Genomic DNA, 14613 nt, shown 5'->3' on the forward strand with positions numbered 1-14613 from the left:
GAGGGAGAGGAGGGGGAGGAGGAAGAGGAAGAGGGGGAGGAGGAGGAGGAGGAGAGGAAGCGAAGGAGGAGGAAGGGGAGGAGCGGGAGGAGGAGGAGGGGGAGGAAGAGGAAGAGGAGGGGAGGAGGAGGGGGAGGAGGAGGGGGAGGAGGAGGGGGAGGAGGAGGAGGGGGAGGAGGAGGGGGAGGAGGAGGGGGAGGAGGAAGAGGAGGGGGGAAGAAGGGAGAGAGGAGGGGGAGGAGGAGGGGGAGGAGGAGGGGGAGGAGGAGGGGGAGGAGGGAGAGGAAGAGGGGGAGGAGGAAGAGGAGGGGGAGGCGCCACGGGCCGAGCTCTCGAGTCGGGGGCTCCTCTGGATGGAGACGCCACGAGGCGAGGAGGTCGCGAGCGCCTTTCTCGGTGAGAGCTCCGTTCTGTGGTTGAAGGTGGTGGTGGTGGTGGTTGTGAAGGTTGTGGTGGTGGTGGTGGTTGTGAAGGTGGTGGTGAAGGTGGTGGTGGAGGTGGTGGTGGAGGTTGTGAAGGTGATGGAGAAGGTGGTGGTGGTGAAGGTGGAGGAGGAGGTGGTGGTGATGGAGGTTGTAGTGAAGGTGGTGGTGAAGGTGGTGGAGGAGGTGGTGAAGGAGATGGTGGAGGTTGTGGTGGTGGCGGTTGTGAAGGTGGTGGAGGAGGTTGTGGTTGTGGTGGTTGTGAAGGTGGTGGAGGTAGTGGTGGTTGTGAAGGTGATGGAGGTGGTGGTGGTGGAGGTTGTGGTGAAGGCGGTGGAGGAGGTGGTGGAGGTTGTGGAGGTGGTGGTGATGAAGGTGGTGGTGGTTGTGAAGGTGGTGGTGGTTGTGGTGGTGGTGGAGGAGGTGGTGGAGGTGGTGGTGGTGGTGGTGAAGGTGGTGGTGGTAAAGGTGATGGAGGTGGTGGTGGTGAATGTGGAGGAGGTGGTGGAGGTTGTGGTGAAGGTGGTGGTGGTGGAGGAAGTGGTGGTGGTTGTGGTGGTGGTTGTGAAGGTGGTGAAGGAGGTGGTGAAGGTTGTGGTGGTGGTGGAGGTGGTGGTGGTGGTTGTGGTGGTTGTGTTGGTGGTGGTGGTGAAGGTGGTTGTGGTGGTGGTAGTGAAGGTGGTGGTGGTGAAGGTGGTGGTGGTTGTGAAGGTGGTGGTGGTGAAGGTGGTGGTTGTGAAGGTGGTGGAGAAGGTGGTGGTGGAGGTTGTGAAGGTGATGGAGGTGGTGGTGGTGGTTGTGGAGGTGGTGGAGGTTGTGGTAGTGGTGGAGGTTGTGGTGGTGGTGGTGGTTGTGGTGGTGGTGGTTGTGAAGGTGGTGTTGGAGGTTGTGGTGGTGGTGGATGTGGAGGTGGTGGTGACTAAACGAGGCTGCTCGCCTCCAACTTTCCTCACCACCATCTTCACCAATCATTCTCTACATCATCATCATCTTTACCACCAACATCATCGTCATCGTCGTCAGCCTGCATCCCAATCACACACCGAATTATAAATCATCAATATCCTCATCGTCGGATCTGTTACAATCACCACCAGTCTTCATCGCAATCATTAACAACAGCCGCTTCCACAATCATCGTCACGGATGGTCCTCAGCCCATCATCATCTCTCCGGCGTCGCTAAAATTGGCACCACTTTGTGATGAAGTCAACAGCGGTTTGTCCTCTGCTATAGCCTCACCCCCGCCATAGGAATGTGCAATTTCCACCACTGTCTCTGCACGACAGTGAACAGGTAAACACCGACGCCCCAATGCTCATTCGAGCCTCGGATTAGCACGGTTGGCAAAGTACGGTGCAAAAGAAATTCAACATACATACAGAGCAGATCACGCGACTCTTGACTTGAATCGTAAATCAGCACCATCATCATGGGACCTCCTTTGCCAGTACCAAAATATACTAATAGGGTTTTTTCCCCTTTTTTCTGGCAACAAAACTGACACCCTTTGCAAGGAATCATGCTTACATTAACTACAATACTTGCAGTCAAATGCAAACAAAAACAATACTCTGATAATTTATGCATTGTCTTTGAACCTGATTGGTCCACACCAGAGGCAGCTTTCTTTAGAGCCTAGTCTCATATGGTGTTCGACCAGATGACGCCAAAAGGTGCACAGTTCAAAGACAACGCACTATCAGAGTAATGAGAGCTCGGGGTGAGCAGCTACATCATGGGACCTCCTTTGCCAGTACCAAAATATACTAATAGGGTTTTCCCCCTTTTTTCTGGCAACAAAACTGACACCTTTTGCAAGGAATCGTGCTTACATTAACCACAATACCTGCAGTCAAATGCAAACAAAAAACAATACTCTGATAATTTATGAGCATTGTTTTTTGTTTGCATTTGACTGCAAGTATTGTGGTTAATGTAAACATGATTCCTTGCAAAGGGTGTCAGTTTTGTTGCCAGAAAAAAGGGGAAACACCACCATCATATTCGCCTTCATCATCACCATCGTGAAGACACTTTGTCAACCAAACCAGAAGAGCCCTCTGCCTCCAGCGCTGACGGAACGGTCAATGCCTCTTGTCGCCAGGTAGCCGTAGTCTCTTCTCAGCTGCTTGATCATCATCTGGATCTCTGTCTGTCTCTCTCTCTGTCTGTCTTCACGAGCCTTCTGCTGCCTCGGAAGATTAAAAAACAAAAATTCCTCCACGACACTTCCCCATCGGCTAAATCAGCTCAAGCCTCCCGTATATCACGTGACTTTCGTGTAGCCATACCCTCTCTGAACCCCTCCCCTGTCCACGTGACTTCCTGTAGCCACACCCACTCTGAACCCCTCCCCACGTGACTCCCTGTAGCCACACCCACTCTGAACCCCTCCCCTCCCACGTGACTCCCTGTAGCCACGCCCACTCTGAGCCCCTCCCCACGTGACTCCCTGTAGCCACACCCACTCTGAACCCCTCCCCACGTGACTCCCTGTAGCCACACCCACTCTGAACCCCTCCCCTCCCACGTGACTCCCTGTAGCCACGCCCACTCTGAGCCCCTCCCCACGTGACTCCCTGTAGCCACACCCACTCTGAACCCCTCCCCATGTGACTCCCTGTAGCCACACCCACTCTGAACCCCTCCCCACGTGACTTCCTGTAGCCACGCCCACTCTGAACCCCTCCCCTCCCCACGTGACTTCCTGTAGCCACACCCACTCTGAACCCCTCCCCTCCCCACGTGACTTCCTGTAGCCACACCCACTCTGAGCCCCTCCCCACGTGACTCCCTGTAGCCACGCCCACTCTGAGCCCCTCCCCACGTGACTCCCTGTAGCCACACCCACTCTGAGCCCCTCCCACGTGACTACCTGTAGCCACACCCACTCTGAACCCCTCCCCACGTGACTCCCTGTAGCCACACCCACTCTGAGCCCCTCCCACGTGACTCCCTGTAGCCACACCCACTCTGAACCCCTCCCCACGTGACTCCCTGTAGCCCACACCCACTCTGAACCCCTCCCACGTGACTCCCTGTAGCCACACCCACTCTGAGCCCCTCCCACGTGACTCCCTGTAGCTACGCCCACTCTGAACCCCTCCCCACGTGACTCCCTGTAGCTACGCCCACTCTGAGCCCCTCCCCTCCCCACGTGACTCCCTGTAGCTACACCCACTCTGAGCCCCTGTCCACGTGACTCCCTGTAGCTACGCCCACTCTGAGCCCCTCCCCTCCCCACGTGACTCCCTGTAGCTACACCCACTCTGAACCCCTCCCCACGTGACTCCCTGTAGCTACACCCACTCTGAGCCCCTCCCACGTGACTCCCTGTAGCTACACCCACTCTGAACCCCTCCCCACGTGACTCCCTGTAGCTACACCCACTCTGAGCCCCTCCCCACGTGACTCCCTGTAGCTACACCCACTCTGAACCCCTCCCCACGTGACTCCCTGTAGCTACACCCACTCTGAGCCCCTCCCACGTGACTCCCTGTAGCCACACCCACTCTGAGCCCCTGTCCACGTGACTCCCTGTAGCTACACCCACTCTGAGCCCCTCCCACGTGACTCCCTGTAGCCACACCCACTCTGAGCCCCTCCCCACGTGACTTCCTGTAGCCACGCCCACTCTGAGCCCCTCCCCTCCCCACGTGACTCCCTGTAGCCACACCCACTCTGAGCCCCTCCCCACGTGACTTCCTGTAGCCACGCCCACTCTGAGCCCCTCCCCTCCCCACGTGACTCCCTGTAGCCACACCCACTCTGAGCCCCTCCCCACGTGACTTCCTGTAGCCACACCCACTCTGAACCCCTCCCCACGTGACTACCTGTAGCCACGCCCACTCTGAGCCCCTCCCCACGTGACTTCCTGTAGCCACGCCCACTCTGAGCCCCTCCCCTCCCCACGTGACTCCCTGTAGCCACACCCACTCTGAGCCCCTCCCCACGTGACTTTCTGTAGCCACACCCACTCTGAACCCCTCCCCACGTGACTCCCTGTAGCCACGCCCACTCTGAGCCCCTCCCCACGTGACTCCCTGTAGCCACACCCACTCTGAACCCCTCCCCACGTGACTCCCTGTAGCCACGCCCACTCTGAACCCCTCCCCACGTGACTCCCTGTAGCCACACCCACTCTGAACCCCTCCCCACGTGACTCCCTGTAGCCACGCCCACTCTGAACCCCTCCCCCACGTGACTCCCTGTAGCCACGCCCACTCTGAACCCCTCCCCACGTGACTCCCTGTAGCCACGCCCACTCTGAACCCCTCCCCACGTGACTCCCTGTAGCCACGCCCACTCTGAACTCCTGTTCCCGCCCACTGTGAAAACAGACGCCGTCCCGCTCCGTGCAGCAGCAGCAGCAGCGTCGATCCTCTGACGCAGCCTCTCCCACTGAGCTCACATTCACTCCAATTCTCTCTTCCCTCTCCCACTGAGCTCACATTCACTCCCCTTCTCTCTTCCCTCTCCCACTGAGCTCACATTCACTCCAATTCTCTCTTCCCTCTCCCACTGAGCTCACATTCACTCCCCTTCTCTCTTCCCTCTCCCACTGAGCTCACATTCACTCCAATTCTCTCTTCCCTCTCCCACTGAGCTCACATTCACTCCAATTCTCTCTTCCCTCTCCCACTGAGCTCACATTCACTCCAATTCTCTCTTCCCTCTCCCGTACATCTTTTCTCTCTCCACCCCACCACCACCACCACGCGTTACATCCTGGACTCAACTCCCTTCCTCGTGGTGCAACCACTACGGGTACATCACTTGCTTGTGTGACACCATTTACACAAGATGTTGTTTTTTTTTTTATCTGTGGCCGTGTACAAACATTTGAATGGACCATATTCCACAGCGGCAGTAATTGTAACACGAAAGAATGGCAGACTTCTGCGCGTAGACGCAGCAGCTTGCTGCGAGAGGCCTGCTCGCTAATCATGAACGAGGGGAGACGGGACGGGAGTACAGCAAGTAGGTTGGTGGACTGTCTGTGGGCAGTGCCGGATTCAGCTAGCACGGACCCTGTAGCATATGTTGTTATAGAGGGGCCCTAAATAGAAAAAAACACGTAAATATTAAAACACATTTTTAACTTGCATAGATAGCAAAGTAATTGTATTTTTGCATTTGCTACACAGCCGGATAATACGACAAATCGCTAACCTTAAACACCCAGTCGTTCGTAAAAGTTGAAGGCGGTATAGTACTATAGTGATAGAGCAAGTGCAGAATCAATGAACCGGGATTGATAGCTTGAAAGCGTTTAGCGCGGGGCCTTTGAAAGTGCGGGGCCCGTAGCTTGTGTAGCTACTTGTATAGCTACACGTGCAGCTACTTTATAGCTACACGTGTAGCTACTTGTGCAGCTACACGTGTAGCTACTTGCTGAGAGTGCCACTAAGAGGTCTGGTGGCTATCACCATCAGCCCAACCAACACTAAGAACACGCAACGGGACGTGTCATCAGGCTACTACTGCCACCCTACCACCACCACTACCACCACCCATACTACCACCCCACCACTACCACCACCACTACACCACTACCACCACTACTACCACCAACTACCACCACTACCACACCACTACCACCACTACTACCACCACTATTACTACATCCTACCACCCACCACTACCACCACTACTACCCACCACACTACCACCACTACCCCACCACCACTACCACACTACTACACCACTACCACTACCACCCACTACCACCACTACCACCACCACTACCACCACTACCACCCCCACTCCCCCACTACCACCACTACCACCACTACCACCACTACTCCACCCCCACTCCTACTACCACACCACTACCACATACTACTACCACCACTACCACACCATACCACCATACTACCACTACCACCACCACACTATACCCCACCCTACCCCCCACTACTCTACCACCCTACCCCACTACTACCCCACCACCACCACTACCACCACTACACTACCACCACTACCACCTACCACCCCCCTATACACCACTACCACCACTACCCACCACTACCACCACTACTACCACCCTACTACTACCCCCTACCCCACTCCCCACCCACCACCCTACTACCACCACTACACCACTACCACTACCACCACCACTACTACCACCACTACTAACCACCACTACCCCACTACTACCACCACTACCACCACTATACCACCACTACTACCACCATACTACTACCACACTACCACCACTACCACCACTACCCCCACTACCACCTACTACCCATACTACTACCACCACTACCACCACTACTACCACTACCCCTACTACACTACCACCACTACTACCACCACTAACCACCACTACTACTACCACCACTACCACCACTATACCACTACCACCACCACACCACCACCCCTACTACCACTACCACCACCTACCACCACTACTACTACCACCACTACCACCACTACCACCACTACTACCACTACCACCACTACTACCACCACTACCACCACTACTACCACCACTACTACTACCACCACTACCACCACTACTACCACTACTACTACCACCACCATACTACCACCACTACTACCACTACACCACCACTACCACCACTACTACCACATACTACCACCACTACCACTACTACTACCCACCACTACCACCACTACCACCACTACCACCACTACTACTACTACACACACTACTACCACCACTACTACCACCACTACTACCACCACTACTACTACACCACTACTACCCCCACACCCTACTACCACCACTACTACCACTACCACCACTACTACCACCACTACTACTACCACTACCACCACTACTACTACCACCACTACCACACTACCACACTACCACCACTACTACCACCACTACTACTACCACTACCACCACTACTACCACCACTACCACCATACTACCACTACTACCACTACTACCACCACCACTACTACCACCACTACTACACTACCACCACCCACTACCACCACCACTACTGCCACCACTACTACACTACCACCACCACTACCACCACTACCACCACCACCCACCACTACTACCACCACCACCACTACTACCACTACCACCACTACTACCACTACTACCACTACTACCACCACCACTACCACCAACTACCACTACCACCACCACTACCACCACTACCACCACCACTACACCACCACTATACCACCACTACTACCACCACCACCACTACCACCACTACCACCACTACCACCACTACTACCACCACTACTACCACCACTACTACCACCATACCACCACTACCACCACCACTACTACCACTACCACCACTACTACCACCCACTACTACCACCACTACTACTACCACCACTCACCACTACTACCACTACTACCACTACTACCACCACCACTACTACCACCACTACTACCACTACCACCACTACCACCACTACTACCACCACTACTACTACCACCACTACCACTACACCCCTACCACTACTACCCCACCACCCCCACACACCACTACTAACTACACCATACTACCACCACTACCCCACCACTACTACCACCACTACTACTACCACACTACCACCCTACTACTACTACCACCACACTACTCTACCACCACTACCACCACTACCCCTACTACCACCACTACTACTACCACTACCACCACTACTACCACCACTACCACCACTACTACCACTACTACCACTACTACCACCACCACTACTACCACCACTACTACCACTACCCCACCACTACTACCACTACCACCACCACTACACCACCACTACTACCACCACTACTACCACTACCACCACCACTACCACCACTACCACCACCACTACCACCCACTACTACCACCACCACCACTACTACCACTACCACCACTACTACCACTACTACCACTACTACCACCACTACCACCACTACTACCACCACCACTACCACTACCACCACCACCACTACCACCACCACTACTACCACCACTACTACCACTACCACCACCACTACCACCACCACCACTACCACCACTACTACCACCACTACTACCACCACTACTACCACCACTACTACTCCACTACTACACCACTACTACCACCACTACTACCACCACTACTACCACTACCACCACTACTACCACCACCACTACCACCACCACTACCACCACTACTACCACTACTACCACCACTACTACTACCACCACTACCACCCCCACCACCACTACTACCACCACTACGACCACTACCACCACTACTACCACCACTACTACCACCACCACTACCACCACTACCACCACTACTACCACCACTACTACTACCACCACTACCACCACTACTACCACCACTACTACCCCCACCACCACTACTACCACTACTACCACCACTACCACCACTACCACCACTACTACTACCCCCACCACCACTACCACCACTACTACCACCACTACTACTACCACCACTACCACCACTACTACCACCACTACTACCCCCACCACCACTACTACCACCACTACCACCACTACCACCACCACTACTACTACCACCACTACTACCACCACTACCACCACTACTATTACCACCACTACCACCACTACTACCCCCACCACCACTACCACTACTACCACCACTACTACCACTACCACCACTACTACCCCCACCACGACTACCACCACCACTACTACCACCACCACCACCACGACTACCGCCACCACTACCACCACTACTACTACTACCACCACTACCACCACTACCACCACCACTACCACCACCACTCCATACCGTCAGCTCTGCGTGAGTGATGGGGCAGTTGTGGAGTGGAGTGGAGGTGTTCCCATTTCCTGGGACAGTGTGCTCATGCCCAGCTCGGCGTTTGACACGAGAGCTCTCGCCAGAATGGGAGACTCTCAACAATACTTAGATTTGATAATTGTTTTTTTACCCTTCTATCTGGCAACAAAACTGACCATGTGAGACTAGGCTCTAATGAAAGCTGTCGCGGGTGTAGACCAATCAACTTCAACGACAGTGCATATCATTATCAGAGTTATGTTTTTGTTTGCATTATGGCTGCAGGTATTGTGGTCTATGCAAACATGACTACTTGTAAAAAAAGGTGTCAGTTTTGTTGCCAGATAGAAGGGTAAAAAAACAATTATCATATTTTTACTGGCAAATGAGGTTCCAATGGTGTAAATGCTTACCCCGAGCTCTCATACTCTGATGGTGCATTGTCTTTGAGTTGTGCGCCTTTTGGCGTTATCTGGTCCAACACCATGTGAGACTAGGCTCTAAGGAAAGCTGTTCTCGGGTGTGGACCAATCAACTTCAAGGACAGTGCATACATAATAAGAATTATGTTTTTGGTTTGCATTATGACTGCAGGTATTGTGGTCTATGCAAACATGACTCCTTGTAAAAAAAAAAGGTGTCAGTTTTGTTGCCAGATAGAAGGGTAAAAAAACAATTATCATATTTTTTACTGGCAAATGAGGTTCCAATGGAATACTTGATGTATTTATTCAACATCACGGTTGCTTGAGCACACGGGGCCCCGAGGCTGCAAACACCAAGCGGCCAGCAACAAACAGCACCCGGCGTTTTACACTTTTGCCACGTGGCGTGGCGGGTGTTGCGTGCGTGCCTCTTGAGTTGGCCCAGACCTCTCGGTGAGTGGCAACACCCTCTTGAAAGTTCGTCTCGAGGCTCGGTGCGGCTCTCCATGGGTAAACAAAGTACGTTGTTTGTTGTTGTTGATGTTGTTGTTGATACTGTTGATGATGATGATGTCGTTGTTGTTGTTGTTGACCTTGTTGTTGATACTATTGATGATGATGTCGTTGTTGTTGTTGTTGACCTTGTTGTTGACGCTGTTGATGATGATGATGTCGTTGTTGTTGTTGATCTTGTTGTTGACGCTGTTGATGATGATGATGTTGTTGTTGTTGATCTTGTTGTTGACGCTGTTGATGATGATGTCGTTTACACTATGGGGACCTCATTTGCCAGTAAAAATATGATAATTGGTTCTTTACCCTTCTATCTGGCAACAAAACTGACACCTTTTTGCAAGGAGTCATGTTTGCATAGACCGCAATACCTGCAGTCATAATACAAACAAAAGAACATAACTCTGATAATGTGCACTGTCCTTGAAGTTGATTGGTCCACACCCGAGACAGCTTTCCTTCGAGCCTAGTCTCATATGGGTTGGACCAGATGACGCCAAAAGGCGCACAACTCAAGAGACTAGGCTCGAAGGAAAGCTGTCTCGGGTGTGGACCAATCAACTTCAAGGACAGTGCACATTATCAGAGTTATGTTCTTTTGTTTGTATTATGACTGCAGGTATTGCGGTCTATGCAAACATGACTCCTTGCAAAAAGGTGTCAGTTTTGTTGCCAGATAGAAGGGTAAAGAACCAATTATCATATTTTTACTGGCAAATGAGGTCCCCATAGTGTAGATGCTTGCCCCGAGCTCTCATACTCTGATGGTGCATTGTCCTTGAGTTGTGCGCCTTTTGGCGTCATCTGGTCCAACCCATATGAGACTAGGCTCGAAGGAAAGCTGTCTCGGGTGTGGACCAATCAACTTCAAGGACAGTGCACATTATCTGAGTTATGTTCTTTTGTTTGTATTATGACTGCAGGTATTGCGGTCTATGCAAACATGACTCCTTGCAAAAAGGTGTCAGTTTTATTGCCAGATAGAAGGGTAAAGAACCAATTATCATATTTTTACTGGCAAATGAGGTCCCCATAGTGTAGATGCTTGCCCCGAGCTCTCATACTCTGATGGTGCATTGTCCTTGAGTTGTGCGCCTTTTGGCGTCATCTGGTCCAACCCATATGAGACTAGGCTCGAAGGAAAGCTGTCTCGGGTGTGGACCAATCAACTTCAAGGACAGTGCACATTATCAGAGTTATGTTCTTTTGTTTGTATTATGACTGCAGGTATTGCGGTCTATGCAAACATGACTCCTTGCAAAAAGGTGTCAGTTTTGTTGCCAGATAGAAGGTTAAAGAACCAATTATCATATTTTTACTGGCAAATGAGGTCCCCATAGTGTAGATGCTTGCCCCGAGCTCTCATACTCTGATGGTGCATTGTCCTTGAGTTGTGTGCCTTTTGGCGTCATCTGGTCCAACCCATATGAGACTAGGCTCGAAGGAAAGCTGTCTCGGGTGTGGACCAATCAACTTCAAGGACAGTGCACATTATCAGAGTTATGTTCTTTTGTTTGTATTATGACTGCAGGTATTGCGGTCTATGCAAACATGACTCCTTGCAAAAAGGTGTCAGTTTTGTTGCCAGATAGAAGGGTAAAGAACCAATTATCATATTTTTACTGGCAAATGAGGTCCCCATAGTGTAGATGCTTGCCCCGAGCTCTCATACTCTGATGGTGCATTGTCCTTGAGTTGTGCGCCTTTTGGCGTCATCTGGTCCAACCCATATGAGACTAGGCTCGAAGGAAAGCTGTCTCGGGTGTGGACCAATCAACTTCAAGGACAGTGCACATTATCAGAGTTATGTTCTTTTGTTTGTATTATGACTGCAGGTATTGCGGTCTATGCAAACATGACTCCTTGCAAAAAGGTGTCAGTTTTGTTGCCAGATAGAAGGGTAAAGAACCAATTATGATGATGTCGTTGTTGTTGACCTTGTTGTTGACGCTGTTGATGATGATGTCGTTGACGTTGTTATTGTGATTCACCTCCCCCCGGCAGGAGATTGAGAAGCCGGTGGGGTGGAGCCTAGTTCCCTTGTCCACCCTGGAGGATGAGCGAAGAGGAGGTGGAGGTGGCGGGTCAGAGCAGCAGGAAGAGGGTGGCAAGGGAGGAGGAGGAGAAGAAGGGGGGAGAGGAGAAGGCGAAGGAGGAAGAGGCTCCACCACCAGCCAAGCGACAAAGAGGTCGCCCTAGGAAACAGCAGCAGGTCAGAGGTCATCACATCGTCGCTCGCCATCTTCACCTTGAACCTGCCGAGATTGGTAACCTCGTCACCGTCTCTGAAGCGGTTTCGCCGTCGTCGTCATCATCATCATCAGCAAGATTGTCAGAAACGGCAGCATCTTAAAAAAAAATGCATCAGCACTTGCACCTCCCCACATCAGTCTGCACGGCTCCGCGGGGAATCTCCCTCCGCACGTGTCGTTCCACGTGTGTCGTGGAGAGCGGTGGGGCAATTGTGGGCGCGCTGCGGTACAAGCGCGGCCAAATCCGAGTTGGACTCTCGCTCACGGCCAACATCGGTGACCAATGTTCGAACCGTTTCTGGGCCTCGCCTGGGCCCTGGTGCGATGTGTACACATCGTCACCGGGGAGACAAAGGCTGTTAAATTTCGATTTAAAGCTTTCGTGACTGCAGGGATTCATCTACTTGGTTCTTTAGGTAAAGTCACGTAGAAGGGAAGTAATAAAATAATAAAAATAAAACATAATAAAATAATTCTCACGACGTTTCGGCCACAACGCAAGTAGCCGTCCTCAGGTGAAAACCAGGTCTGTCGAGGCTCCAAGCACGTGTGCTGTTTCATTCAGACACTGTCGCCTCGACAGACCTGGTTTTCACCTGAGGACGGCTACTTGCGTTGTGGTCGAAACGTGAGAATTATTTTATTATGTTTTATTTTTATTATTTTATTACTTCCCTTCTACGTGACTTTACCGAAAGAACCAAGAAGAGAGACAAAGGCCAAAGGCTGTCGCGCGCTCTGCTGTCCACCCACCCCCCCACCCCCTCGTGTGCCGTGCCGGCCTTAAGATGTGCTCGCTAACAGCACTTGCCCCAAGAGTCTGCTATAGCCTATACGAGTGATCTTTGCCTGTGTACTTGTGTGTTTCTGTGTGCAGGTCTCTGCGGCTGCCCCCACGCCCAAGCGACCTCGGGGCAGGCCCAAGGGCAGCCGGGGCAAGGCGCCAGAGACGGTGCGTTCACAAAGATCGCCACGCGTGTGGCCTGCACACACCTTTGGGGGGGCAATTACGATGAGCGAGTAAGCACCTGTGAAAGAAAGTCTGCATTCTTCTTGGTTCTTTCGGTAAAGTCACGTAGGGTGGAAACAATAAAATAATAAAAATAAAACATAATAAAATAATTCTCACGACGTTTCGGCCACAACGCAAGCAGCCGTCCTCAGGTGGAGAACAGGTCTGTGGACGGCTGCTTACATTTAGACGCATTCAGACGCTGTCTTTCCGACAGCCCTGTTCTTCACCTGAGGACGGCTGCTTGCGTTGTGGCCGAAACGTCGTGAGAATTATTTAATTGTGTTTTATTTTTATTAATTTATTGTTTCCATTCTACGTGACAAATGAATTTGCATATCAACAGAGGAATTTAGCATTTTTATGGGATTAGTCACTACTTGTGGAATGCGTAGGAGGTGGGGGGGGGGTCTCAAAGTCATATTATGCCCGTGCATTATGTAGGATTAGCAGCAACAAAGGGAGGGAGTAGGGTTAGCAGTAATAAAGGGAAGGAATTTTTATAGTAAAGAGCTGCAACAGCCAAACCAAACCTTCCTCCCCTAACCCAGCAGCTTAAATATACGCTGCCAAGCTTGGTGGTGCTCATTCAGACGCTGTCTTTCTGACAGACCTGTTCTTCACCTGAGGACGGCCGCTTGCGTTGTGGCCGAAACGTCGTGAGAATTGTATTTTATTATGTTGTATTATTTTATTATTCCCCTTCTACGTGACTTTACCGAAAGAACCAAGAAGATGAATCCCTGCAGTCACGAAAGAAGTTTTAAATCGAAAGTCTGCAATGGCTAACGAGCGAGGCGGTGTGATCAGCTCCACGCCCGCCCGCCTCTGTTTCCCCCCGTGCTCATGTCTACCTAGCCCGGCACTGCCCAGTAGCGCCCTTCACGAGCCTCCTACGCAGAGGCCGATCTTGACACCGCTGGTATCAGTCATCGGCAAGTCCACTCAGCTCCACATCCTGCTGCACCGCATCAGTCCATCGCTTCTCCAGCCCGTGCCGCGCCTGTTCAGCCCCCTCTATCCGGCCAAATAGAAGCTGCTTTGCCATGCGGGGGCTGGGCAAGCGGGCTACATGACCCAGCCAAATGGAGACTTGCCTGCCGGAGCTTACTGATGGAACTGTGTCCAAATCTTTGAAAGGTCTGTGAGCTCATAGAATCCAGTCTGGTTAAAATCCAGGATGATTCGTAGGCTGGTAAGCCTGTTGCAAGCCAGCACAGATG

At 52.2% G+C, this 14613-nt stretch overlaps 1 protein-coding gene across 1 annotated transcript in view; it reads left to right on the plus strand.

The window, feature by feature from the left end:
• The first annotated feature begins 262 nt into the window (after nt 1–262).
• Nucleotides 263–14613, plus strand: part of LOC133355502 (high mobility group protein HMGI-C-like) — a 34987-nt gene continuing 20636 nt past the window's right edge. Inside the window, exons 1-3 of the mRNA XM_061572827.1 lie at nt 263–396; nt 12131–12338; nt 13256–13330. Coding sequence (XP_061428811.1) covers nt 12183–12338; nt 13256–13330 — 231 coding nt within the window. The 5' untranslated portion in view covers nt 263–396; nt 12131–12182. The remainder of the gene's footprint in view (nt 397–12130; nt 12339–13255; nt 13331–14613) is intronic.

This window comes from Lethenteron reissneri, chromosome 51, assembly GCF_015708825.2.
Source record: "Lethenteron reissneri isolate LAM-NWPU_2019-01 chromosome 51, ASM1570882v1, whole genome shotgun sequence".
Lineage (NCBI taxonomy): Eukaryota > Metazoa > Chordata > Hyperoartia > Petromyzontiformes > Petromyzontidae > Lethenteron > Lethenteron reissneri.